Here is a 27918-nt window from a genome sequence, read left to right as displayed (position 1 = left end):
TACACCCCGCCCCCCGACTCGCCCTGGCTTGCCCCGAACGCCTTTGAAAACGCTGCTATAAAGTATAAGCAATGCTAAGCCTTTCTTTTATCTGCCTACCCAGCAAAATCATTTTCACAATAACAGGGTCAATCAACCATGTGGTTCTTGATTTCAGCTTGCAAATACGAAATAATTTAATTTATATACACAGCGTAAAACATATTTTCTTCTGACAAAATGAAAGGACGTTTAAAATAGACATGCACTAGTACCTAGCACAATTTTTTTGAGGATAATTCGTTTGAGATCATGTCATGTGTAAATGCAAGAAAAAGGAGAAAAAATGAATAAATATTTGTGTTAATGGTGAACGAAAATCTGCCTGAAGTGATAAATCATGTCATAAGGTTTATTTCTTCTTCCTCCTTTTTATCCCCCCGAGAATGTCATAAGGTTTCTTTGCTTGGGACAAATAATCGAAGAAGCAGTAAGAGACAGATGCCCAGAATAAAAAGTCAAATCAAATCTATTTTGCAGTGAATATAGAATTTTGTGAAGAGTGAAACTTAAGGTTGTCACCAGAACCTTATATATTGTACTAACAGAAAGACTTGCAACTAAAATAGGAAGTCCTTCTTATATGTTCACGGAGTATTGGGGTCAACAATGTGGGACTACCTAGCACAAAAAATTGAAATTATATAATCCCATCTTGCAAATTGAAATTAAAGGATGTTTAAATTAAGTCAGTATGATATTACTACCTAGCACAGAAAATTGGAAGAGTAGTTTGACTGAGAATTAGAAAGGGTAAAAGGAGAGAATAAATCGGCATAAAATGATGAATTATACATGCAATGCAGGTTTCAACTCTATCCATATTGGTATTTTGCTTGGTAGGGATAAAGTAGGAAGGACAGACAGATTAGTTTTACCTTATCAAGATAGCTAAGGGTGTACATAGGTGGTTTTGTTTGATTTTTTCATTTTCCAAATCAAACCAATTATGCCGGCTTTATGAATTCATAAACCAAATCAAATCAATAAAAATCAATTGGACAAGTCCTATAAAACTACATGTAAAGAGTGTTGGGAAACTACATATCCTGATGCATCCCTAAAGAAGATCTGGAGAGCTATTCCTCTTAGCATAGCTTGGACAATATGGAAAGAAAGAAATTCGAGGTGTTTTGAAGGCAAAGAGGAGCAGTGAAATATAGTTGTTTGCACCATTTGAATTACTGGAATGATGGGAATGTTGTTATGAATTTAGATAACATGGTGGACATGCTAGACTAAGGTTTCTAATGTAGTCTAGCCTGCTTTTTCCTTGTACGTTCACAATATCATCTTGATACCGTTTTTTAATAAAATCTTACCTTATAAACAAAGACCATTTTCTTGGTTTGATTCGTTTTTTCATTAAGGTCTTCACAACACAAAACAGGTAACTAGTACTTCTAAAACATAAACGTTCCATCTTGAAATAGACACTTAAATTAACATTACCTGTTGGAAAGAAAAAAAAAAAAGAGTCTGAGTGATGTCACTTTAAGATCTGACTCAAACTTAATAATGAGGTTTTCGATTATTCAATTCAAGAAGAAAGCTCTCATCGCTCTCATCCTAAACAAGTCAAACTGACCTGAATTAATTAATCCATTAAGCAAATTAACAGATCGTTTCAACAGAACTGCAGACAATTCTGGCTGTATATAAGCTCAAAAGAAAGCTAAAGCTTTCTGGAAAGCATCTTTCTTATTGGATGGTTCAAAAGAATGGATCAAAGGTTATTATTTGAAGCTGCAAGAACAGGGATTACAGAATACTTGCACAATCTTTTGAAAGATTACCTCTTTTTACCGGACACTGTTGCATTAGCTGGTGGAGAAAATCCTCTTCATATTGCTTGTACTGTAGGACATATTTAATTTTCAAGAGAGTTGATTAAACTTAACCAAGATGGTCTAAGCCCTTATCCCACTTCATATTGCAACAGCTAATGCGAATATGGATATAGTAATGCAGCTGCTAAATTTAGAGCATAATATTTGCCAGATCAAAGGAAGAGAACAAAGGTTTCCTCTACGTTATGCAGCTATCAAGGGAAGAGTTCAAGTAATTACAGAACTTACTACAGCTTCTCCTGATTGCATTACATATTTTACAGCTCGAAATGAGACAGCATACTTGGCAGTAACGAACCACCAATTCAAGGCCTTTAAAGTTTTGGTGGAACACCTCAAGAAACTGAAAAAAGAGGACGTCTTAAACAAAAAAGATGACCAGGGGAACATGATATTGCACGTTGCAGTCTCAAGAAGACAATATGAGGTTAATTTTTTTCTGTTACTTGTCTTGTTTATCTTATACAAAATTGCTAATTTTTTGGTCAACTAGGTAGTTAAGTGGCTTCTTCGCGAGCAAATTATTCCTACGAATGCAGTGAAGGTGAATTCTTCGAAAACAAGAGGGATCTAATGCCTCTGGATGTTTTAGGATTATTTCAAAGTGAAGTGGGCGAGAGGGAAATAGAAGAGATGCTTAGGGAGGCTGGAGCAGTGAAGGATAGAGAATCACAAACTACATCGCTGATTCTTGTTAATGAAAAAACCAGATCAAGATCACCAGCTAAAGAATTGCTCGACTATTTTAAGTATGATACGAGTATTAAATATTCCTCTGGTAGTGTGAGGAACACCTTGCTTGTGTTAGCAGTACTCTCATTGCAACAGCAACTTATCAGGCTGTGCTTAGTCCTCCGGGTGGTGTTTGGCCAGTGAAGGGTACCGCACTTTGGATACAAGATCGGAAATTCCATTCTCTTTTTTACCATCTAAAATCGAAGAAAAGAAAGAAGGGCGAGAACACATGTTTTCCATAAGCGGTGTCAAATTTTATATTGAGAAATAAATAAAGCACTATAAAGTCATATTAAAAAAAAAAGAGTACAATATAAATAAAACACAACTCACGTATATTGCTATAACTCTTCTCATGAGTATTTATTTTTTGAAATATATTTAAATTAACCTCATTAAAAATAACATTTAACACTTTTAGTGCACCAAACTATCACTAAAAAACTCGTCATTCATTTGATTCCCCAATCGTTTCAATCAATTTTGTTGGCGAGAAAAAAAAAAAAAAAAGAGGAAAAGAAAAGAAAAAATAAATAGCACAACAACTAGAAAGCAGCAACGTCTATAACAAAAATCTTTAGTTATCGACAAAGTAAATAAAAATATATGTAGACTAAATGGTATAGTGCTTTTTTAACTTCCCTCTCCTATGTAGACGAGGTGCAAACATTTTAAGTTTTAAGACTTCAAAATGAAGCTCCGTAGTGTCACATTATTCAATATATTTCTTTATTTTGTTTTTGCTTTTCAATTTTATATACATATTTAGTGAAATTTTTTCGACTAAGCAGTGTCACGTGACACTCCTCGCCCAAGATAAATCCGCCCCAGTGTTTGGTGAGACGACAACTTAGGTACTGGCAATAACAGGCGCCAAAGTTTGAAATTCCTCCCTTTATTAGTCGAGCTGTTTAATGTAGTCAGGATGAAGTAGTGCTTCTTAATTCTTGTTAGGAAGCAAATTCTTGTTAACAACTCCCTTCAGCATTATTCTCCTTATCAGCATACTTTTGAAGATTTTCACCGTGCAATTCCCCATACCTAAATTCATCAAATATTTCAACTCCCATATCTACGTAAAAGTCGTAAGCTTTCTTATTCCAAACTGCAATTAACCCCTCCACAGAAACGAACCCATTGTTGGCAGCAATGGAAGAAACAGTGCCGAACAACAATCTCCCCATTCCCAACTTTCTGTAACTCTCACTGAAGTAAAGACTCGAGAAATATAATCTCGGTTTGTCATCGAAGCACGAATAATTCGCGTAAAAGAAAGTGAATCCCGCGATGAACACATCTCGTTTATCATTCCCGTCATCATATTTGGACCTGTACTCTTCTGCTTGTCCCTCCACAACGGGGAATTTAAGGTCGAACATTGTAAGGACGGGGTTAAGCCCGTCGTGGTTCATGGTATGCCTGGATTGGGTAAAAGGGGTTGGCGAGACTTCAAGTAGAAGTACAGATGGGCCGTAGAAAAGCGGAAGGGGGTTTTCTTTAAAGAGAAAGTCCGCTAAAGAGGACTCAGTAACTTTGTAGAACTGACCTATATTATGGTATGCATGGATTTAGTAAAAGAGTTGGTACATATGGTAGATATCAGCTTTCGTTGCGAGACGGACACGTGTGTAGATCTGCTCGGTAATCGTAAGTGAGGAATCAGTGGTTGACTCAGATATAGTTGGTGGTTGAGGAGCAGCCATATATATCCAGTACTAAAAAAATCGGGATTTTCGACTAAAAATTTCGACCACACGAGGTCGAAAAGGCCTTTATTTCGACCAATTTTTCGACCACACGCGTAGGTCGCTAACAGGTAGGTCGAATTTTTTTTTCGACCACACGTGGTTGCAATCACATTCTACCGAAATTAAGGGAAAATTATTTTCGACCACATGTGGTCGAACAATTATTTTTATATTAAATTATATATTTAACTTTTTCGACTACGTGTGGTCGAAAACACTATTTATATTTAAATATAAAAAAATTATTTTCACAATTTTGACCACATGTGGTCGAAATTTGGCAACCATATTGCTAAATTCCGACCACACGTGGTCGAAATTGTATTTTTCTGGGTACAATTTCGACCACATGTGGTCGAAATTGTGAAATATCTGGGCCTGTGGTCGAAAATCTAGAATATTTTTTTCCAGCATTTGCCTGTTTTTGACATCCCATCTGCCAATTTTCAAATAACCAAATTCATCAACCAAAACAGTCATCCAATTCATCAACAATGCAACACAACAACCATAAACAATGTTCAAACACTTGAACACTTAAACATTGTCCATTCAAACACTTAAACATCATAAACTATGTTCAAACACTTAAACATCTTAAAATTAAAAGTACTTGTAGTTCAAATTAAAACTACATTCAAACCCTTAAACATAATATACATATCCATTTAAACATAGCAGAATTAGAATCCAAAAGCACATTAATCAAAAAGGTCAATGTTCGGTGTCCAAGAGCTTGAGAAACTCTGAGAATACTCTTCTCTTCCCCATTTTCTTGCTTGCATCCGCCCAAACATCAACATAGTCTCTAACAGTAACACATACTTCCTCAATTGTTTGCCTGAGTTGCTTCCACTCATCCAGATATAACAGGCATGAAGACTTGAAGCCCTGACCATCCTTGATGACACTTGCAACCCTTGTACAGCATTCTCTACTTTCTTCCACCAATCAGAAAACCATGAAGGGTTGTGGTTGAAAAGCAGGAAGTTAATAAGACTTCAAGGAAACTAACTAAAAGACATCAACAAGGAGACAATACCACCTGTCCACATTTGACTGCTTCTGATCTAGGACAATATTTAGAAGAGCCCTGCTCCTTTCACATTGTACAGTAGTACTATTTATTTCCTTGTGTTACAATTATATATTACCAGGTAATTAACCCGCGCTTTGCGCGGTTGTGAATAACCTCTTTTGACACGGACCATCCAATTTTATTTTTCTTATTTCTTGTTACATTTAGAATGCTGCATTTTTAGACCTGCTACTTGTATTCAAGTTTGCCTGTGTTGTTGAAACACGGATAATCATATAAGATAATGTTACAAAAGTTTTTATTCTGATTAGTTGTTGTTATACTAAGAGCACTTGAGTTCAATGAATTATAATCTTGTGATTTATATAAATCAGGATATTCAGCCCACCTACAAATAGGTATTGCATTTCCATAATCTTGTGCTCTATATCGAGGTCTCTCGTTGTATGACGAAGGCAATATAATAGTTTTTCGTATCATTAAACAATCAGAATCACCTCAAATAATAACATCCATCATTTCAGAAAAAGATCAGCCCTGAGCTTTTTATTCTTATGAAAATAACGAATTCTTTCTTCGTCAGTTGTCACGTAACCATACACTATGTACTGCTACAATAGTCTATCGGCCTGTAAAAGAGTGTGGCCCTCATTTTTGTTGCATCCTGAAGCAGTAGAATTGTCTCATCAGTAAATTTCATGTAACTTTAGTTGATTACATTTGCCAAGAGAATTCCAACCCTATATCCATCTCCTCCATAAGGGCGTATAAATGGTAAGTCATATAAATAAAACTTGAGTGCAAGTCCGTGATTCTTAGAAGTCCATTTTTCCGATGTTCTAAAATAACATCTTACTGGAAGTTTTCATCAGTATGATCACCAATTATTAATCCCACAACTTCCTTAGCTGTAGGTATATTGTATCATCGACCATCCTTTGTCTTGTCCGACAGGAATTGGCGATGAAACACATATTCTGGATGTTCTTTATATCTATCCCTTGCCATCCTAAATAATTTTATCAAAATATTATGCTCTCAATGCACACATTTTTTTTCACCACTGTAATTAAAAAACCAAGAACCATTTTAGTTACTACATACCCTTGAAAATTCAAATAAACAGAGTGCAGCAACGCATTAGATAAGCTAATCACAATTGTTTCTACACAACATTACCTATCAATGCGAACCAAGTTTATGAAGATAGACCCGCAAAAGCCCAATCTGTGTCCGCAACCAAGTTTACCTTCCCGTTCTTTACAGTCTGCACCCGTCCTGTTTCACAATGGGAAGGGAAAGATAAAGGACTATAATTTCTTTCTCCTTGTTTTAGAGTACTATATTTGGTTCTTCTGGCATCCAATTATTTTGTTTCTTTCATTTTTCTTGTTTCCATTCCATTCCTCTGCTCCATTTATTTGAAGTTGGCCCATTGAATATAGTAAAAATCTGTTTTCTTTCCAAAATTAGACTAAACATACTAAAACTAAGAATACTACCATGTCAGGAAATTTAAATGTACTACGTGTTTACCCCGAATTTGGGAAACCAATTGAATTTGTATGCGGGTATAGGATATGTGCTTGGATCTCAATATTATAGGGAAATGAAACGTATGAAGGTTTTATTTCCGAGTAATTAATGATTGGCTATTTGCTATGGACACGAATATTAGCTAGTAAAACGTTCAATGCTTGATTGGAGAAATATAAGATAGACGAAAACAAGTTGTATCAATCGGATATGATACTCTAAGAGAGTTTATATATATGCTTTGATGTTACAAGTGTTCTTGAAAATGAATAAGCCAACCCCCTCCAAGGAGGGGGATATGCTCTATTTATAGTGTTGTCTCTATGGGCCTTGTACAACATAAGTCATTAAAAAATAATAACAAGGACAACTCTGAACGGATTTGGTGGGATTAAGTTGGCCATACGGTCTGACACACGCATGGTTGGTGGTTGACCATGGCAGGACGCTACCGAAGCGTGGCTCAGGCGCAACGGCTTTACCGGACCAACGGCTACAGATAATCGGACTAACGGCCTCGACCGGTCCGGTGACGAAGAAACCGGACCAATTGGCGCCTCTGCCTAGATCCGGTCCAAGCGTTCCTCCGGTTCAGAACTAAAATCCTCATGTATGCCCTCGTCCTCTTTTCCCTTCGGTTCCTCGTTTCTCCGATTTGACTCATATCCGGTTTTTACCGTATACAGATAGTCCCCACACTTTCCGGATCACCGATCTATCGGAGTAACGGGAAGTGGATGAATCATGAAACCGGTGACTCTATTGGCTCGTCGTTATCTTCTCATTTTGGAGGGAACGGTTGCGTCACGTCTCCCTTTCCATCGGCCACGTGTCTTATCCCGGATGGTCTGTTCTGACAACCGCCGCACGCACGTCGTTTCGAGTCACCTCTTATTAATTATGGGGACACGTGGCTTCCCCCGATTGGCCGGCATTGGTAACCGCTCCCTTCCCATGCCTATATAAGGCTCTGCACTCCTTCATTTCAACATTTCACGATCTGTTTCCCCTTCTCTTTCACTCTTTGCTGCACTCCTTCTTCTTCAATTCAATTTTGCCGCTAATTCATCACTCACACCACGTGAAAAGAAGCAAACTTGTTACCACCTTTGCTAACCGCCCTTACTCGAGTGTCGCTGTTTCTTGTTCTGCCACCCCCCCCCCCCCCTTTTTTTTTTTGTTCGCCTGTTCCCTTACTCTTTCTCACTTCCTTCCAGAACCCACTCAATCTCCTCTTTTCGCATTTCTAAAAATGTCTGAAACCACTTCTCATGATATTCCCTCGGTCTCATCCCCAGGAACCGAGGCCGTATCTCCGGTTAAAGCAAAGTGCTCCTTCGAGCCTACAGCCTCGGATATCATACCGGCTAAATTCAACTTCAACAAAGACCTCGAGGTTGAAAAACCCTCGTCGGTGTCCGATAGGGGTTTTGATGTGAGACGATACCCCTCCTCCATTACCGAGGATAAGCTCGGCCTGGTCCGGGCTGACTGCGGGTGGAATACACGTCCGGTTTAAGTTTTCGCCCCCGGGCCGGACGAATCAGTTACCAACCATCGGAAAGGCATTTTGTACGTTTACACCTACCCCTTTACTCTCAAACTCGACCCTCCGATTGACCCGGTCATCCTTGACATGTGCCGGACTTACGACGTGACCTTGACCCAAATCGGCCCAATCGTTTGGAGGGTCGTGGCGTGTCTCCGGCTACTGGCCAATAACGCCGAAAAAGAGTTCACGTTGGCCCACTTGGTACGCCTATATTCCCCGAGGCTTTTTCGGGGTGGCGTAATAAACCTGGCAAAATCCAGCCGGAATCCCTTCTTTTCGAAGATGGATGAAGACAGGGGCCGAGGCTGGTTGGAGCGGTTCGTCCGGGTGAGGACCTCGGACATCATTCCGAATGATTTCATGCCCTTCCCGGAGGAGTGGAACAACAAGCGTAAGCCTGTACTTCGAGTTATCGCCTTTATACGTTTTGTCACTCTTCGGTTTTATTTTCTCACTGCTTTCCTTATCTTCATCAGCCAACGGATACATTCCCCCGGTCGTCCGTGACCTCAATGAATGGGTCACGACACTCCTCAGTCAGTACGACCACGACAACCGAACATGGGCCCACCTGTCACGTGGTCAATGGGTCGCCCAGAATCACGGTAGCACTCTGTTCCCACTCGTGTTTACTGCCTTTCTTATTATCCGTGATCATTACACCCTCCAACCTTTGCTAACATCTTCTATTTTCAGGTCTGCCTAAGGGCTCAGTGGTCCCTAGACCGGAATCGGCGGGTGCGCCCTCAGCATCGGCACCCGAGTTCGATATGGCCGGCTCGTCTCGTATTCTTGCCGAGGCTGCAAAGAGGAAAAGGCCCTCCGAAAAAGAGGGCGAGGAGTGTTGCTCGGCCCTCGAGGGACGAAACAGAGCCCGACATCGTCATTCGGAGAGTCGGCGCATCCCCTTCCGTGGCTCCAATACCGGAGGAGGCTGTCTCCGTTCCACTCCTGACTTCTGCTGGTGAAGGTCTTTTGGTTCCTGTTCCACACTCAGGTGCGGAAGACATTCTTTCCCCAGCCCCTCTTCGGTCGATTGACTTTTGTTATACCTCATTTTTAACCGGAGTTAAAGTAGGAGTACAACATATTGGTGATTCCTATTTATTTTGTTTTAAGGAGTCGCCACCTAATTAATTTAACGGTGAATTAGGACACCTAGAGGTTAACTAAGGCAAAGTTAAAACTAAACCTCAATTGATAGTCTGCTTAACCAATGTGATTCCAGGTAAGGGCTCTATATTATCCTAAAGGGAAGGGATTAGGCATCCTTTAGAATCCGTTAACTTACGGTTATCCGACCAAACTTAGGTTAATTAATTAATGCTTAAATAAGATGCCTGAAATTTAAGAAATGGGGCTTGGAAATGTTGTTAAGATTTTTAAGAAAATATAAGAATGTTGCTTAAGATAGGATTTAGAAAGAATATAATAATCTGCATAAAAAGAAAATTTTAAATGCCTTTTAAAATAAGACTTATAAAAGTTGCTAGGGCTTTAAATAAAAATACTATTTAGAGTGGGATTTGTAGAAATTATAATAATTTGCATAAAAGGAAACTTCAAATGCCATTTAAAATAAACTTATAAATGTTGCGAAACTTTAGATAATAATGCTATTTAAAAAAATATGATTGCTTAATATATAAGTAGAAAAAATGTGAATTTGTGCAATGTTTAATAAATATTTGAAATAACTGAAATGCCAGGATATTGATTAATTTTAGGAGTATAAAAATACGAAAATAGCTAATAAAAACTCTCTTTATCCTTTTCATTACTTCTTATTAACTGTGCTTCGCTAAAATTTTATGATTGATTCAAACTTGAAGAGCTATTTATAAAATATACTTGAATTTATGTTTACATATTAGTGACGTTTTGGAATTTTCTAGGATAATAAGAATAAAATATGATTCTCTTAACTCGAAATATAAAGTCGTGCTGTTTTGCAAATCAATCATTCCAAATAAAATAATATTAGACATTATAAATAGTTTTAACACATAAAAAAAATAGACTTATGGAATTGATTGTTAATCTTCTTTAATCTAACTACCCATTGCTAAACTATCCATACTAATTTCCAATAATTCATCTAAGCCAAGGGACAACAGAATAAGGAAAAAGTGTTAGTCAAATAATATACAAGTTAAAGGCATAAAATAAAGCAGAGGCATAAATAAAGTTAAATGGGCTCAGCCCATTTTTTAGGACTGCTGCTGTTGGGAATGGGCTCAGCCCATTTTAAAGCTGCTGCGAACTGTTCATGCTTATTGGGCTTTGGCCCAAAATTTCTTTTTCCGCTGTAGATTGTTGCTGCCGTATGGGCCTCGGCCCAACATTATTTTTTATGCAACTGATAGGGCTGACTCGATAAAGAGTTTCGTTGGGCTTTAGCCCAACATTGAATGCGGAAGAAGGACGAGTCCCTCGGACTCATATGCGATGGTCATGCATAAAACGGAAAGAAAAGAATTAGTACATAATCAAAGAATAGGGTCGAAACATACCAACTGTAAACTAGGAAATAGATCAATAGGTTGTACATATACCACGTGTATCAAGAATGAAATAGAGGCAGGGAGAAAAAAGAAAGGTTTCAGAATAATTCAGGCAACCCACAGAAGGCTCAAATCAAATAAGTCACTTAAAATCAAATTTAGACTGGCCCAATATGAACTGAAAGTTTAGTACGTAAAGGAGGCCCAATAATAAATAACTAACAAGACTTGACCCAACTGCATGCATAGACTACAAATTTGTACTTGTACCAATGATCTACCTGATTCATGCCAAATACACAAGTTCCCTTATGCTAACAGTGTGCAGGACTGCCTATATCTGGTATATTCAAGTATATCCGTGGTATACTTGCTCGTAAATCTACAACCAAACCCACATAGAGGAGGGGGAAGAAAGAAAGAAAAAAAAAAGGCGAAGCAACAATTCCGATTCCTAGTAGCTGTTAGGCAAATTAATCTCAGTTACTCAAAACATGACACATAATTTCGAGGTATTACCATCCCAACAGAATCACTATAGCAGCAGTCTCAAAAGACTGTTGACTTCCAATTCACAAAAAAAAGTGATCTTCCTAAAATCTTTGTGGGTATTTAAACCAGTCACCAGGTCCTATGTATTAAACTTATTTTTTACTTAACAAACTTTCAGATAAGCACATAAAAATCTTTTATGCGACCACTGCAAGTTCAAATGAGGACACAATGACTTGTGCTTTTGACACACACACACACAAGCAAAGTCTACAGACCAACAGCCAGACATTGTTAACTTGAAAGAAATCTAAACGAGGCAGCAGCCATGTGAAACAAGTTATGCTCTTAGGAAATATATCAAATCAGCTTTTCAGACACCAACTAATTGACTATTCATGCCTTCGATATCGAATCTGTTTCAGTGTCAGTGAATGCCAACAGTATGGTCGTATGTTTATCATCACTCAAGAAAACAACAAAGGAATGAAAAATCTAGACATCAGGTGCATGACTGAAGCAGACAACATCACTGATCAAGATGAGGTGCCCTAGAGGCCATGTGATTCACACAGACAAACACACAGCATGTATACTATTGGAATAGAAGCTGAGGGGAGGAAAGCATTCAAGAGGACCCATATCAAGAGGAAACAAAGTTATCATATGAATATTACAAGGTAACTTGGGCTCAGGAAAATGCATAAGCATGCAACAAACATAATCAAAGAGGACAAGCAGCTATAAGCAATGCAGGAGAACATACTAAACTTAGTTGAAGTCATCAGGTGAGATATTTTCAGCATGAAGTGAAATAACAGGCTATGGTTGGTGAGGAACTGAGTTACTGTGAAAAGACAAGATAAGGACATCCTGGCAGTCTATATCAATGACTGTCCCAAGCCAAACTCAACATACCAAAGCAAATACAAAGCACAATTACATGCATAACCAAAACACTTTCTCAGAGTCAAAGTAAACTTATTAAACTGTATGCAACATCATACAGGTTGGTTTAGCTGGTCAACTTCAATTCTAAAATGGTTCCCTGAATTTGACACAATTTACATATACACCATATTTTAAAAGTTAACAGTTTCCACTTTTAACTTGGAACAAACTTTTGACTCTGAATCTAGTCTTCAAACTGGCCTTGACAAACTAATCCTTATTTTCTTTAACAGATCTCTCAAATGCATTTGAGCATATTATTACCGGTTTAATAATTCTTCATTTTCCTAACTCATCTTAAACAAACACAATAGCATATTTGTCAAGAAAGGAAAGGAATACAATAAACCCTTTAATCAATTTAACATTATGCTTAAACATACACTAGCTCATGGATTCTTGGTAATATTTGGCATCCTTTTATGATAGTGAGAAAGAGCCCATGATTCTTGCTAATGATGTTAATTAGTTCACAAGTGGCATAACTTAATGACTCATACACAGCTAATGATATCAACATAATTAGATAGACTGTGAGCCTTAAACATGCAAGATTAAGCCATTTAAGTATGCAAATATGATCCTTGAAGCTGATATAGGCGGATAGCGTATCATCTTGAGGGATTAATTTGAATTCAACTAATCACAGGGAACCAAGTCTGTACGAAACTTATCAAATAATATAGGACTTCACAGAGATGAAATGAACAATAGCTAATCCTTTAACAAAACATGCCCTTGAAACACCGGATGGATCTAAATTGGCTTACAAAGCCAACATACTCACAGAATTAAACCAAACAAAACAGGTCATGCTTAATTCGACCAGAATAATTACGAATAAAATTGAAACGAAAACAAAAAATACAATTAAGCGAACCAATCGACAAAGACAGTTTAAAACATTCCAGCGGTCACTAAAATAACTTCAAAAGGAGGGAATTTACCTTCTTCGGGTGCAGCGAAGTGGGTACGAGTCCTCGATTCACACCCGAACACTTCAAAACTCGATTCCCAGAGATAAAAAGGACTGATAAAACTGAAATTTTGCTTAGGAGGTTTTTTTTTTAGCGACAAAAACGAAAGCTTTCAATTTCTATAGAATTTTTTGGGCTAAAGAACTCAATTTTTTCAAGGGATTTTGTATGGCTCCGAATTTCCTCTTCGGGAATCTCTTCACTCCCCCCCCCCCCCCCCCCCCCCCCCGCTACTGACTTGGGAAAACATTATTTATAACATCAATCTTAGGTTTGAACTAGGGTTTTCGTCGGAAAAGGAAGAGAGAGAGGAGCGTGGGGGGGGGAGGGGGACAATATGAAGTGGGGAGTGACAGACGGAGTGGGGAACAGAGTATGGTGGAGTGGAGCGGCAGGGGGAGTGGGGGTGTCAGAGAGGTATGGGCGACGATGGGAGGGAGAAGAGAGGCGGAGAAAGAACGAAGGAGAAGAGGCGAAAAATGAAGGGAACCTAAAAGGTTTCCCTTATTTCTGAACGGAAATGGGCTGGACCGGTCCATTTATGGACTGGGTAAAATTAAAAGAGTGGGCTAGGGAATTAAAAACATGGACTGGTCTAAAAATTGAGATAAAAAATATGGGCCGACTTCGCTAAAGATGGTATGTGCGCGAGGAAGGTCAGAAGGAAAAGGATATCGAATGATCGATTCACCATTGAGAACATTAACCCCAAAAAGACGAATATTGTGGTGTTCTAACAGCGGCAGATCAAACAACAACTTGATGAGCGAAATCCGCTGACAAAAAAAAAAGAGCACTTTTTGCCTCATGTTTGAGCATGATCAATCACTTCGTGCCGACCTGGAAGATGACGATGAGAAAAACAAAAGGTTAATGGAGGAGTCTACGGCGGAAGCCCAAAAATATTTAGGAGTCAATTGGACTTTGATTTGGAGTCCGATAAATACGGACCGAATGCACGAAATAGTTTGGCTTTTAAATTTAAATAAAAGACCTGTTTAAACAACTTGTGTTAAAATATTGCTCAATATGAAATATGCAATCCTTAATGCTCAGATAAAAAAAATGGCGTTGTAATAGCCGTGCAATAATATTTCGAAAATCCACAGTAAATAAACAATATTATTTAATTATGCAAAGATAAATGCGATGCGTGTGCGTAAGCTGGTAAAATGCCGAAATGATAAAAATTGTGAATAGTAATAATAATAATAATAATAATAATAATAATAATAATAATAATAATAATAATAATAATAATAATAATAATAATAATAATAATAATAATAATGATGGCTAGTGACTGTAATAGAAAAATGAACGCCGGTATTGATAAGAGGCTAGTAATTATAGTAAAATACAATATATATATTTTTTTTAATTTTTCCAAAAATATTAGAAGCGTAAATAGGTATTTCGGAGGAGAGGCGGGACAAAATTGGGTGTCAACAACTTTGTCGACATTTCAGGTGAAACTTCTTCGGAAGATACTCCCCTGCAAAGAACAAGGAGGCCCCGGGAGACAATAACAATACAATCTTCAAGTTCTAGAGGCTCTATTACTTCGTTATTGATGCTCGAAGTAATAGAGCCTCTAGAACTTGAAGATTGTATTGTTACTGTAATTTATTATTGTATTGCTATTGTAATTTATTATTGTATTGCTTTGAATTAGTATTGTAATTAAATGAAATGAATTATTTTTTAATTAGTATAGACCTCTCGTATTGGATGAATTATTATTAAATCAAATATTTAAATTTGTACATTCAAATATAATAAAACACTTAAATAAAAACCCTATAAATATTACAAGTTTCAAAACTTGCTTCGGGGCACTTTAGAACCCCTAAAACGACGATCCAAACGTTTAGGTGGACTTGATGTAATGAGCCGACATTATTGTACGCAAAAAAAAATATTAAGTTTTATATAAAATATTGATATTTTGGGATTTTAAAACATGACTAATCTTTGCCCAAAGTATGAAAAAAAAGTGATTGGAAAGGTAACGGGAAAAAAAAAGAAGGGCCACACCATTAACGCACAAAATTCGTGCGTGTTCTTTTTTGATGACCCCACAAAATTCTTTTTGATCACCCCGTTCAGGGACAAAATTGGATGACCCCATTCACGCACAAAATTTATGCGTGAAAGGCCAAAACTGCGTTTTTGCAGTTTGGTCCTTTAACGCATGAATTTCGTGCGTGAATACTACTTATGTTTTTTTTTTTTTTTGTACTAGTTTGGTTCAACTTTTTTTTTTTTGTGTTATTTAAGTCGCGGCTGAAATCTCGTGAAAGAAAGAAAGGACAGAAAAAAAAAAAAAAAAAAAAAAAAAAAAGGAAGAAAACACTGTTGTTGAGAAAATATGTCAGTCTCAACTCTCAAGGGGTCACATGCACAAGCATGGCAATTTGAACACTCAATTTGTCCAATTCCATGGAAGAAATAGGCGTTAAGACTTAAGAGCGGTTCCCCCCTCAATGTGTTACAATTATGGCAATTTGCACACTGAACAGGTATTATAGTAATTTCGTTGTGTTCTATTCTACAATGCGATAGGTACATACATATATATTAAAAGTCTGATAATTTAAGGAAAGAATCAAAAGAGAAGTTTTGTGAATCCATACATATATGCGGTGTTTACGTTTATACCAAAGGATGTACTATATTCATTCTATGGTGTCTATGATATGCATTTTGTAACACTCTCCTGGCCTCAAGGTGGAGCATAGATATTGATCATGTGCTTAGCTTGTTATAAGGGTAATCAATTCGAGTTCCATTTAATGTAATTGTAAACAAATCGACTAGTTGCTCTCCTCATGTCTTCACGTAATAAGTGGAAACTTAATATAAAAATATTCATGATTGCATAACATGCCAAGTCAATGGACTCCTTTAAGCAACAATAGAATCTGTTCCAGAGCTGTCTAATATATGATCATAAATGCGGACATAAACATGCTAACACAATTACTGCAAAAATAATATTCGGATTGTCAAACAAATCACCATCATCTTTCATGAGTTACACATAACTTTCTTATTCTACATCCTTTCGTCTAAAAAAATTGGGCAACTAAATGATTAACTAAATAATGTGACTTAAATTTGAACTTCAGATACTATCACTACCAAGAAAATGATAAACTTATGTATTGTCGGAAAAGGGTTGTTGACCTCTTAAATTAGCTCAAAATACTAGCCAATGTTTTCTTAACAAAATTGCAAATTCGAGTACTTTAGCTGTACGTACGTAGATACTAGATACTAGACAGCCAAATATTATGACAAGTTGATTTTGAATTCTAGCTCCCTATTTTCCCTTTAAGTACCAGAAAGATGATAACGACATAACAGATACAGGACATATTGAAAGGTAAGAAAGAAGAGAATAGAACACTTAAGAGAGAAAATATGTCAGTCTCAAGTGGTCACATGCACAAGCATTTATTCAATTACAATTAATTGCACATGCAGTATGTTCCCTGCCCAGAATCAAATACAACTGTCAAGTGTTTTCACTTGTCTTTACTACCAGAAATGACCATAACACACACACTTCACTTTATCACTTTGTTAGTAACCCTCTTCAAGTGCATTATATTTGTCAATATAATGTCGCCCACATACTTCTTCTTCCTCACCTTTTTATGTCCCTTTCCTCATCGGTGTCTCTTAATAAACTATGCCTTTTATTTTTTTCTCTGTATTTTCGGTGAGCGATGCTAAAGTTCTTCCATGTAGGAGTCATTATTATTACATGCATAAGAAATGCTTGCAATGTAAAACAATGTCCATCTGCTTCTAAGCGTTGAACTCATTTGGTTCCAGGTCAATTTAAAGTTTCATGATAGTGATTCTTATAAAGACAGTTGAAAAGTGGTCAGTGAATGTTATTTTTACGTTAGATGATCAATAGTAACAAAGAGAACACTATTTCAAAGATTGTTATATTGTAGTTCAAATTCAGTGACCTACACAGAATATGTGAGTAGTATCGGGCTATCGGCATATTATCATAATACAACATGTGTGCTAATTATTGGATATGGAGTCGGGGGGTTCTAATGTTGCTCCTATGACAAAGTGGTGTTTAGTTACTTCATATTATTTTTCGATTATTGTTAGTCAAATGTATATATTAATATTGCTTTTTAAATGAAATAAAGTTTATGGATATACGTACTTAATTAAAATTTTGGTGAAATAGATAATCCCTTAAACTTGCTAGTATATTTCATTTAGATATTTAAACGACGACTTGTTTCAATTGAGCACGTACACGTACACTTTTAGTTTCTACGCATGTTCTCGAGTGTCTATCACGTGGATCAGTTAATAACTTAAAATATATAACCTTCTTTAATTATACATATTATTAGTCTCAATAAGCCGTAAAACCACATGGATATTTCAATTGAATTCTCAATAGCAAAAGATGAAACCCTCGGCTCAAGGTGTCTCTCGTGACCACCAAACTTTTCATGGGGAGACACTCATATGTGATATGACTATAACATGCATTTCTAAAGTGGGAAATAAAAAAGAGAGAGAAGCCTATGTCATGAGCACTTCATGTTTTAAAATTATGCAACTCTCTGTATGAACTATAAACATGCCAACCTGTGTTTTTGACAGTGTCCTCATCATACAGATCACTGGAATCTTGACTTGGATAGCAAGAATTATCTAATACAACGGAAAACAATAAAGAAATAACTTTTTGGCCAGACTGTAAAGCAAAAGCAGCACCCATCTGTACATACCATTTCATTTCAAGAGTTCTAAAGCACCCCCAAAATGTCGCCAAACAGAAAATAGGAAAACCAAAGCAAACTACAAGAACCATACATCCTTTTTTTAGTACAATTTTTAGGTTTAACCCCTAAACCCCATTATAAAAAAAGACCCTAAACCTACCTGATTACTACATTAACAAGACTACTTAATTGATCTTAAACGACTAATTGTTGTTGTTGTTGCTGCTGCTGCGCAGACGAGTCATCTTCATTGAAACAAATATATTGAAGCTTTGATGATCTTCCCATAATTAAGGAGGAATCTTCTAAATTCTTTGGTGGTGGCCGGAGCAACAGCATCTCCTTTTGAAGATATGCACAATAAGTCTGGAAAGTAGTGGGAGTCACATTTAAGTGAAAACCCAATCCAAATAGGAAATCCACTTCAAGAAAGTTCATCTCTGTGGTGCTGATTCCTCCAACTTTGGCATAGTATGCATTATTGTAGTACCTATAAAATACAATTTGATAACAAAATCAGCTTACACTTTACACTTTTTTTTCATAAATATTATGTGATTAAAGTTTTGAGAAGAGATGAAGGGTCATCAATTGAATGTAGCTTTCAAATGAGAATGTGTAATCTTGACCATGCAACTAGAGAATTGAGTGGCTGTATTTGAAAGTGGGGTTTGATTTTTAAAAATTCAAAAGAAAAGGAGCAAGCAAGTTGTCACAGTGTTGCCATTAATTGAGCTCTTAACCAATCATTAAGTCTTTGGTAAGTTCTAATAAGAATATTATTATAAGTCATTAATGACTTATATAAGATGCTTTATCACTTATTTTAAATAAATTACTGTACAATTGTGTAAAAAGAAAAAAGGAAATACTTAATGCAACTTCCTATGCATATCCAAGGTCTAGTGTGTTATAGTGATTATACAACTAAGTAGGCCTTTGCACAAATCGGTTCAATTCGAATTTCCGAACCGATTCGAAACAATTCGGATAATTTAATTTGGATAATACAATTCGATTTCGATTTACAAATGCAATTGTAAAATATTACGGTTTAACGGTTCGGATACGGTTTGCTTCAATTATCAACCGAACCGATCCGAACAAACCGAATTTATATGCCACTAGTGATTAATATGACTAATTTGGTATATGTAATGTGGTGTTGGGGGATTTGTATGCTTGCACAAGTTGTCAAACTCTTGTTTTGCTATTTATATGCTATTATGCTTGCAAGTTTATCGGTTTTTCTTGGTTAATGTCTTGGTTATAAGGCTGCAAGTTTAGGATCTCATTATTTTTTGTTATGTTTACTCTAAAACTGAAATGAAATAGTTGCTTGTTAAACTTTCGAATAAACCGAACAAATCGATTTGTGTAACCGAACCGAAATAATAAAAAACGAATCAAATTGAACCTAGAATGGATCGAGTTTGATTGAGAATTTTAGAAAGTCGAAATTCGAAATTTCAACTCGATGATGGCCAAAACCGAACCGAACCGATTCGTGCACAGGCCTACAACTAAGACTTCCAAATACGTTGCCTCTTTTCTTTTCCCTTTCCTTTTTTTTTTTTGGTTCTCTTTTTTTTTTTTTTCTCTTTTTTTCCTTTTCGCCAATTCAATATATCAATGACCAAGAAATACTAAATCCATATAAAACTATGGAAATACTCCGTTTATCCACAAAATTTTCCGAAATTATGAAAATACTCTGCTAAATCAAAACCCAAAAATAAGTCTATAATTCAACAACCCTTTCAAGTTGAAAAGAAAACTAAAAAATTATTATTTTATATTTTTAAAAATTATTATTTTATATTTTTACTCAATTCCAAACAAATTGAGATCGACTATATATATGAATTGTCGCTATCAATGTCATTCTACTTAAGCCTGTCTCAATTCAATGAAAAAATGATGATCGATGATTTTCTATTTCTAGAAGGCAAAAAAGCTGATCAAGAATGAATTATACCTGATAGCCTTAACTCAAACATTATAATATTTGTTTTTATAATTTCACCAAAACCCATTATGCTGTCTTTTCCTAAAATTCAGAACCACTAATATATTCAAAATCTTAACTACGACTCTGAATTTTATAGTCTAGTTAATTATGTAAAACAGAGTAGTCTGTTTAAAAGAAAAATTAGAGAGATTGAGCAAATGAACTTACATATCATCCATGAATTTTGCAGCAATCATGACACTGGTAATAAGCAAGCGATGAATATTGAAGGAGTTGATTGGCAAAGAAGGCTGGCACTGAGTGAAGCGATCAAGATAAACATAAGCAACAACGAAACAACAAGGGCTACAATTAGCATACTTGAAAATCCTCTCTAAATAGCTTTGAATTGAGATATTTGGCCTTGTTAGTCCATGGAAAACTGAAATCTTCTGTGGTTGAAATCTGCCATTTATATCGTTACTTTCAGCTACCCTTTGGAGCAAACAAGACAAGTAATCTATCAGTTTTGGCATCAAGTTTTGATTTTGAATCTCCAGTTCTGCCATTCTTGTTTGGTACAGAGAAAGAAAGGAAAAAGGAGAGAAAAGAGGTGTTTTTGTGTGTGTTGGATGTGTAATGTGTTGTTTAGATGTTGTAATATATACGTGATGTTTTTTTTTTTTTTTCTGAATGTTTTGTTTTTTATTAAAAAGAATTGTTGCTTTTTGTTTTTTTGTTTGTAGTTTATTTAGCTTTACTTCTTGTGAGTAACAACCTGTACTGTTGGGTGTTACTTCTGGTGGGTAAATTTAGTTGCAAATATAGCCGTATGAATTTGAAATATGACACTTAAGTCCAAGTTGGTTTTTTTTTTCTTTTCTGTGGAATACATGGAGACCCCTAAACTTGACGTGTTTTATTTAGTGCACACTCGAACTAATGTTAGTCCTAAGTACCCCTAAACATGACATTTCGATATCCTTGACTTCACTAGTCACACGGACTTTAGTCACATATGTTTTTCATGTTGGAATCTCATGCAATGTGGATGGCCGACTAAATTAGTTCTCATTTTTTGTTCTCTAATTGGATTTGAAAACCTAATCTCCTATGATTTTCGCTCCAATATATTGATTGCTATACTACACATTTAGTGCTAAGATTACAAATAAAAAATTTGTTTTTTTAAAGAATTATTGTTTTTGTTTCGTGAATGTTATTCTTGGGGGTGTCTTTTAGGCTTGAAAGTTTATATGGGAGTGAGTTGGATTTGGATTCTTTAATTTGAACTCAAGTGTTCGGTAGAGGGAAAGGTAGGTTGGTTGAGTTGAGTACTTACCTTTTTTTGGAAGACTTAAAAAGTCATTAATTATAAGCCCTTTTTTTCCCTTTCTTGTGGAAAAACTGTTAAAAAATGATAATGGGGAAAGAGTGATGGGCATGCCTTTTCGATTTATCATGTGATTACATGTGGATTAGTGTTCCTGACTGTTGGTGTAGGTCCCATTTTCAAAATGATCTCTCATGTGTTTTGATTCTATGAGCAATTAGGTTATATAATTAGGATTTTGTTTTGCATCTTAATTACAACAATGTTCTTGCTTTTCCAGCCATAATAATAAGTTTGTGGGCAAAAAAGGATCCAAAAAGAAATCACTTAAACAGATAATATGTCCAACAGATCATGTTAGGATCGGCGCGATTAGATCTCTCTCCACCAAAGTTCAAATTATATTATTGAGCCTATTTAAACAATAAACCGGATTTTCTTATTAGAAAATCTTATACATAAATCTTAGATCCACAAAAGAGAGAAATAAAGAGCAGAATAAAAATAAAAACAAAGCATAGAATATACAACGAGGTTCAGAGTCCGAAGCCAAAATGACTTATTTTTGCAGTCATTAGATCAAAATAGGCTGGGTTTTTTTTTTTATACCACAATGGATATTTCGTTGGTTATCCAACGAAATACCCACACAACGCACTGTTCATAGCCGGAATTTTTTGTGCATTTCGCTACACTTGTAGCGAAATGCAACAAATATATTTTTTTTTTTTTTGCATTTCGTGAGTTAATCAACGAAATGCATCAATTTTTTTTCTTTTGTATTTCGTGAATTAATCAACAAATATGAACGAAACTAACTTTTTTTTTTTTTTGCATTTCGTGAATAAAAAAACGAAATAGGAAATTATATATATATATATTTTGCATTTCGTGTATTAAAAAACGAAAGAGGATAAAAAAAATTAATTTCGTTCATATAAAAATGAAATTGGAAAATATATATATATATATATATATATATATATATATATATATATATATATATATATATATTTTGCATTTCGTTGGTATATCTACGAAATAGTAATTTTTTTTTTGTATTTCGTTTATTAAAAAACGAAATATGAAAATAATTTTTTTTGTATTTTTGTATTTCATTTATATAAAAACGAAATAGGAATACATATATATATATATATATATATATATTTCATATACCAATGAAATAGGATAAATATATTTTTTTTTTGTATTTCATTTATATAAAAAAGAAATAGGAAAATAATTATTTTTTTTCGTTTATATACCAATGAAATAGGAATATATATATTTTATTTCTCTTATTTTATTTGAAATATGAATTTTTTTTATTTCATTCATATCAAAACGAAATTGGAAAATATATATATATATATATATATATATATATATTTTTTTTTTTTTTTTTTGCATTTCGTTGGTATATCAACGAAATAGTTTTTTTTTTTTTTGGTATTTCGTTTATTAAAAAACGAAATGTGAATTTTTTTTATTTCGCTCATATCAAAACGAAATTGGAATATATATATATATATATATATATTTCTATAACGCAGTAAAACAGTACCAATTTTTTTTTTCTATAACGCAGTAAAATACTGCGTTATAGAAACAGTACCAAAAAAAAAATTGGTCAACTTTATTTTTTGCAACACTTAGTGTTTTTCTCCATACCTTGACCAATCATTAGTCGTGTGTCAAGACTCCGAAACGTCAATATTTTATATAGAACCTGATATTTTTTTCTACGTACAGTAATGTAGGCCCAATACATCAAGGATACGTAGACGTTCGGATCGTCATTTTAGGTGTTGAAAAGGTGGCCGAAGTAAGTTTTGTTTGAAAAAACTTAGTGTTTGACTGTAAAGTTATTTTAGTCAACTTTATATGTCGAGAAAATTAGTCAGCTTTATTTTCAAAAATTGAAACTGCAGAAGTGAAATTGACATTCACAACTACATTACCCCGAGATTTTTACGTTGAAATCTATTGCGTATCATCATCTTATAAGTAAATAAAACTGAAAATTTCACGCCAATTTGGAGGAAAATTGAAATTGAATGGGATAAAAGCTGTTTTTTTTTTTTAAAATCGGCTCGCCCAAACCGCCTTATGGCCGTTTGTCCGCATAGATCTCGAAAAAATACACAAGTTCAAAAAAAAAAAACGCGTAAAACGGACGTCCGAGCGCAAAGTTATGACCATCTAAAGTTTGACGACTTTACAACTAGTTTTTCTCCCTATATTTTTTAGAATTATATTTATATTCAAAATAAAGTTATGTCTTGACTTTACAACTATTTTTTTTTTGTTTATTAAAAAACGAAATAAGAATTTTTTTTTATTTCGTTCATCTAAAAACGAAATATGAAAATATTTTTTTTTGTATTTTTGTATTTCGTTTATATAAAAAAATAGGAAAATAATTTTATTTTCATTTCGTTTATATAAAAACTATATATATATATATATATATATATATATATATATATATATACCAATGAAATAGGATAAATATATATATATATATTTTGTATTTCATTTATATAAAAATGAAATTGATTTTTTTTTTTTTTATATAAATATATATTTTGTTGGTATATAAACGAAAAAAAATAATTATTTTCCTATTTCGTTTTTATATAAATGAAATACAAAATATATATATATATATTTATCCTATTTCATTGGTATATGAAATATATATATATATATATATATATATATATATATATAGTTTTTATATAAACGAAATGAAAATAAAATTATTTTCCTATTTTTTTATATAAACGAAATACAAAAATACAAAAAAAAAATATTTTCATATTTCGTTTTTTAATAAACAAAATACAAAAAAAAAATTACTATTTCGTAGATATACCAACGAAATGCAATATATATATATATATATATATATATATATATATATATATTCCAATTTCGTTTTTATATGAACGAAATTAAAAAAAAAAAATTATCCTATTTCGTTTTTTAATACACGAAATGCAAAAAAAAAAAAAAAAACACACATATTTCGTTGATTAATTCACGAAATGCAAAAAAAAAAAAAACAGTTTCGTTCATATTTGTTGATTAATTCACGAAATACAAAAAAAAAAATTGTTGCATTTCGCTACAAGTGTAGTGAAATGCAACAAAAAATTCCGGCTATGAACAGTGCGTTGTGTGGGTATTTCGTTGGATAACCAACGAAATACCCATTATGGTATAAAAAAAAAAAGGCAGCCTATTTTGATCTAATGGCTGCAAAAATAAGTCATTTTGACTCCGGACTCGCGAGGTTCATGTCAATGTAATTTTGTCCCTATAAGCCATAGTTGGCAAAGGTACATTTTCTTGGTTATTCACAAAAAACCAAGGTGCATGTTTGTGCTCATTTTGTCTACTGGCACCATGTCTAGTCTATTACTAGAAATCACTTTTAAAAATTTACATATTCCCATCAATGTTGGAGCATTAATGTCAAATCTTTTGTGAATGACTTTAACTTATATATTGACATTTGACGGTATAAATATTTTGCACTCTTAATATTGTCTATTGATAATTCCGTATCCCCGTTATCTTATCTACACTACTCCTTTGCTAATATTTTGTTTCTTTGCTCAAGGGGTAAAGAAAATATTTTGGTTAGTAGATGGAATAATTTTTATGATGCGGTAAAAACTGTATAAATAGCACCCACCATCTCTTTTTGGCTTTGTTCTTGTAAAAAACAGTCTTTATAATTTTAAACTCCATAACAATGAGTGACTATTTCACAATACCGGCCACTAAAAAGTGATTATTTGTAATAAATATTACCAATAAAACTTTTGTTACCAAAAGAAAGTTTGTTCCTCTAAATTAGGTAAATCAATCCTATTACCCAAGGTTGATGGGATTTAAGAAATTTGGTGAATAACAAACTGGAAAGAATGTGACAATTTGGTTCTCAACCTTAATTTTATGAATCATTTCATTTTCATGTACGTTGTCTTAAAAGAGAGTGATAAGGACATTTTAAGTAGATCGCAGCATATTCGTTAGAGATATTTAACATTTATGTTGGTCGAGGAAAATAAGTATTTGAGGAAATAGTTGAGATGTACAGAAAGTATCAGAAAGAAAATATGAGAGCACACTCTTCAAATTAATAAATAATTGTACCTGCCATCTATTATTCTATAATTTCAGGTACCTATAAGTTACTAAGACAAGACATTACTACCTTGGCAGAATTTGTCATTAGAAGATAACGAGTTGGTTACTAGAAATTAAAAAGATGAAAGAGTATATATAAGGCCAACTATGCAACTACTTTACTACCTTTCTTTAAGAATTTGCCAACGGTTCACCATTAATTTGGTGTTACCTTTTCTTGAGGTAAATATATATTAAGAACCAATTATCTCTTAATAGCAATATTATAATATTTGCTTTCTAACATGGTACAATTATTTACTTCATCGGATATAATAGTGGTGATATTGTTTGGATAAGTATACGTACTTTTTTTTTTTTTTTCCATAGCAAGAACTAACTGAACAAGCAAAGTAGGAAGGCTCTCATTGATCAATTGTGATAGGATTTTTTGAAAAGATGCAAACAACAATGAAAACATTATCTCTAAAATTTTAATAATAATATGACTTTAAATAGCCACAAAAAAAAAAAATAGTAGACTCTTACAACTAAAATATTAGATCCTTGCTATAACTAAAAACTGAATATTCTAGTACATAGAATATTCGATTGTTTCTACTGCTAAACAATTAATAATTCTTTGAAAAAATTATAGCAGTACGTAACATTTGTTACATCCAAGAAATTTAACGTAGTTCAAATAGAAAAGAGAAACAACAAAACTCTAGTATAGTATTTCAATTAGCGAACTTCACTCCAAAAGTTACACGAATGAACAGTTCTTATAGCAAGATAAAGGTGAAACTTATATAGGTGATATATAAATCAAGATTAAATAAAGGTATAAGACAAAAACAAAATTGAAAAATGTGCTAGAAAGAAGAAAGGTTCATTTTTTTCGACTCTTTTCACGCATGTTTTATTACTTGTGAATAGTTAAACCATAGCTAATGAACAAAGAACATCTAAATGAAAGTGATCTTAAATTGTATAAAGTTTAAATTCTACTATATATTGTTAGTGAGCAATTTTTTATTAGAAATCTGGGAAGTAAATAAGATGAACACACAAAGCTTTTTGGGAGGTAAAATACTTATCTTAATAACTGAAATAATAAAGCCAGCCATTTATAAAAGTAATACACATCCTACATAATCTCACCCACTAAGCCATAAGGGAAATTAAAACAAACCTACTTAGTCCACTAACTACACGATTCCAGTAGCTTGGAAATAGGCCACGTACACATAAAACAAGGACAACAAAAACTAACCTAATTAATTAAAATATCTAACAAACCCTCCCTTAAACTGATATGTCTACGACTTTCAGCTTAATAACATCATTCACAGTAGCTTTCCCTTAAAGTGCAAACTCCAAGTAGCTTCCTTAACTCTCTGAATGTTGATAGTTTGAGCGACTTAGTAAAGATATCAGCTGCTTGATCCTCACTTCTACAGTAGACAACATCAATAACTTTCTTCTTCGTGAGATCTCTCAGAAAGTGAAATTTGACATCTATGTTTTTGCTCCTCCCGTGCAATACCGGATTCTTTGAAAGCTTAATTGCTGAACCATTATCACAGTAAATCAGAATTGGTTCTTGTTGCTAAAAATGAAGCTTAGCCAATACCTTCTTCAACCAAATTGCTTGAGTAGCACACACAGTTGCAGCTACAAACTCTGCTTCTGTGGTGGATAACGTAACAATTGGTTGCTTCTTGGAGCACCATGATATAGCTCCAGATCCAAGCATAAACACATAACCCGAAGTGCTTTTCCTGTCTTCTTTATCTCCAGCAAAATCACTATCCGTAAAGCCAATTAACTCTGACTTGCCTTCTTTCTTGTATAAAATACCATAATCACTGGTACCTTGCAAGTACCTGAGAATTCTTTTAGTAGCAAGCAAATCAGTCTCTTTTGGGTGCTCCATGTACCTGCTAACAAGACTAACAGAATACATTATGTCAGGTCTGGTGACTGCTAGATACATCAAACATCCCACGATTTGCTTGAAAGAGGTGTTGTCAATCTGCTTTCCCATAGGATTCTTTTCCAACTTCAGTCCCAACTCTAATGGTGTCGTGACAGAATTGCAACCTTGCATTCCAAACCTCTCTAAAGTTTCCTGGACATATTTCTTTTGTGAAATAAAAATTTCACTAGCAGATTGCTTAACTTCAATGCCCAGAAAATAATGCATCAAGCCAAGATCGGACATATCAAACTCAGTCATCATAGATTGCTTAAATTTTTCAAATGATCCGGGATCAGTTCCAGTATAAATCAA

General features: G+C 34.3%; 2 protein-coding genes and 1 pseudogene across 2 annotated transcripts; 1 reads left to right on the top strand and 2 right to left on the bottom strand.

Annotated features, from left to right (window-relative positions):
* The first annotated feature begins 1760 nt into the window (after positions 1–1760).
* LOC132644497 (ankyrin repeat-containing protein BDA1-like) lies at positions 1761–2463 on the top strand. The gene is made up of 3 exons (XM_060361091.1): positions 1761–1893; positions 1982–2316; positions 2383–2463. The coding sequence occupies exons 1-3, from the start codon at positions 1761–1763 to the stop codon at positions 2461–2463; spliced, it is 549 nt and encodes a 182-aa protein (XP_060217074.1).
* A 436-nt stretch (positions 2464–2899) lies between these two features.
* LOC132600071 (tyramine N-feruloyltransferase 4/11-like) lies at positions 2900–4327 on the bottom strand (annotated as a pseudogene).
* A 13843-nt stretch (positions 4328–18170) lies between these two features.
* Positions 18171–20770, bottom strand: LOC132645820 (cyclin-U4-1). The gene is made up of 2 exons (XM_060363034.1): positions 20375–20770; positions 18171–18685 (listed from the first exon to the last, which is right to left on the bottom strand). Exons 1-2 carry the CDS (start codon positions 20713–20715, stop codon positions 18391–18393), a joined length of 636 nt encoding a protein of 211 aa, XP_060219017.1. The 5' UTR covers positions 20716–20770; the 3' UTR covers positions 18171–18390.
* Between the last annotated feature and the right edge of the window lie 7148 nt (positions 20771–27918).

Source organism: Lycium barbarum, chromosome 6, assembly GCF_019175385.1.
Source record: "Lycium barbarum isolate Lr01 chromosome 6, ASM1917538v2, whole genome shotgun sequence".
In the NCBI taxonomy this organism is placed as follows: domain Eukaryota; kingdom Viridiplantae; phylum Streptophyta; class Magnoliopsida; order Solanales; family Solanaceae; genus Lycium; species Lycium barbarum.
This window is presented reverse-complemented; position numbering and strand designations above follow the sequence as displayed.

Bases quoted from the DNA above. Each gene is read 5' to 3' on its own strand.
- LOC132644497 (XM_060361091.1), top strand. From the start codon at position 1,761: ATGGATCAAAGGTTATTATTTGAAGCTGCAAGAACAGGGATTACAGAA. The intron at 1,894-1,981 runs GTACTGTAGGAC...ATATTGCAACAG, and splicing joins AAATCCTCTTCATATTGCTT to CTAATGCGAATATGGATATA. The intron at 2,317-2,382 runs GTTAATTTTTTT...TTGGTCAACTAG, and splicing joins TCTCAAGAAGACAATATGAG to GTAGTTAAGTGGCTTCTTCG.
- LOC132645820 (XM_060363034.1), bottom strand. From the start codon at position 20,715: ATGGCAGAACTGGAGATTCAAAATCAAAACTTGATGCCAAAACTGATA. The intron at 18,686-20,374 runs GTAAGTTCATTT...TGTATTTTATAG, and splicing joins GCAAAATTCATGGATGATAT to GTACTACAATAATGCATACT.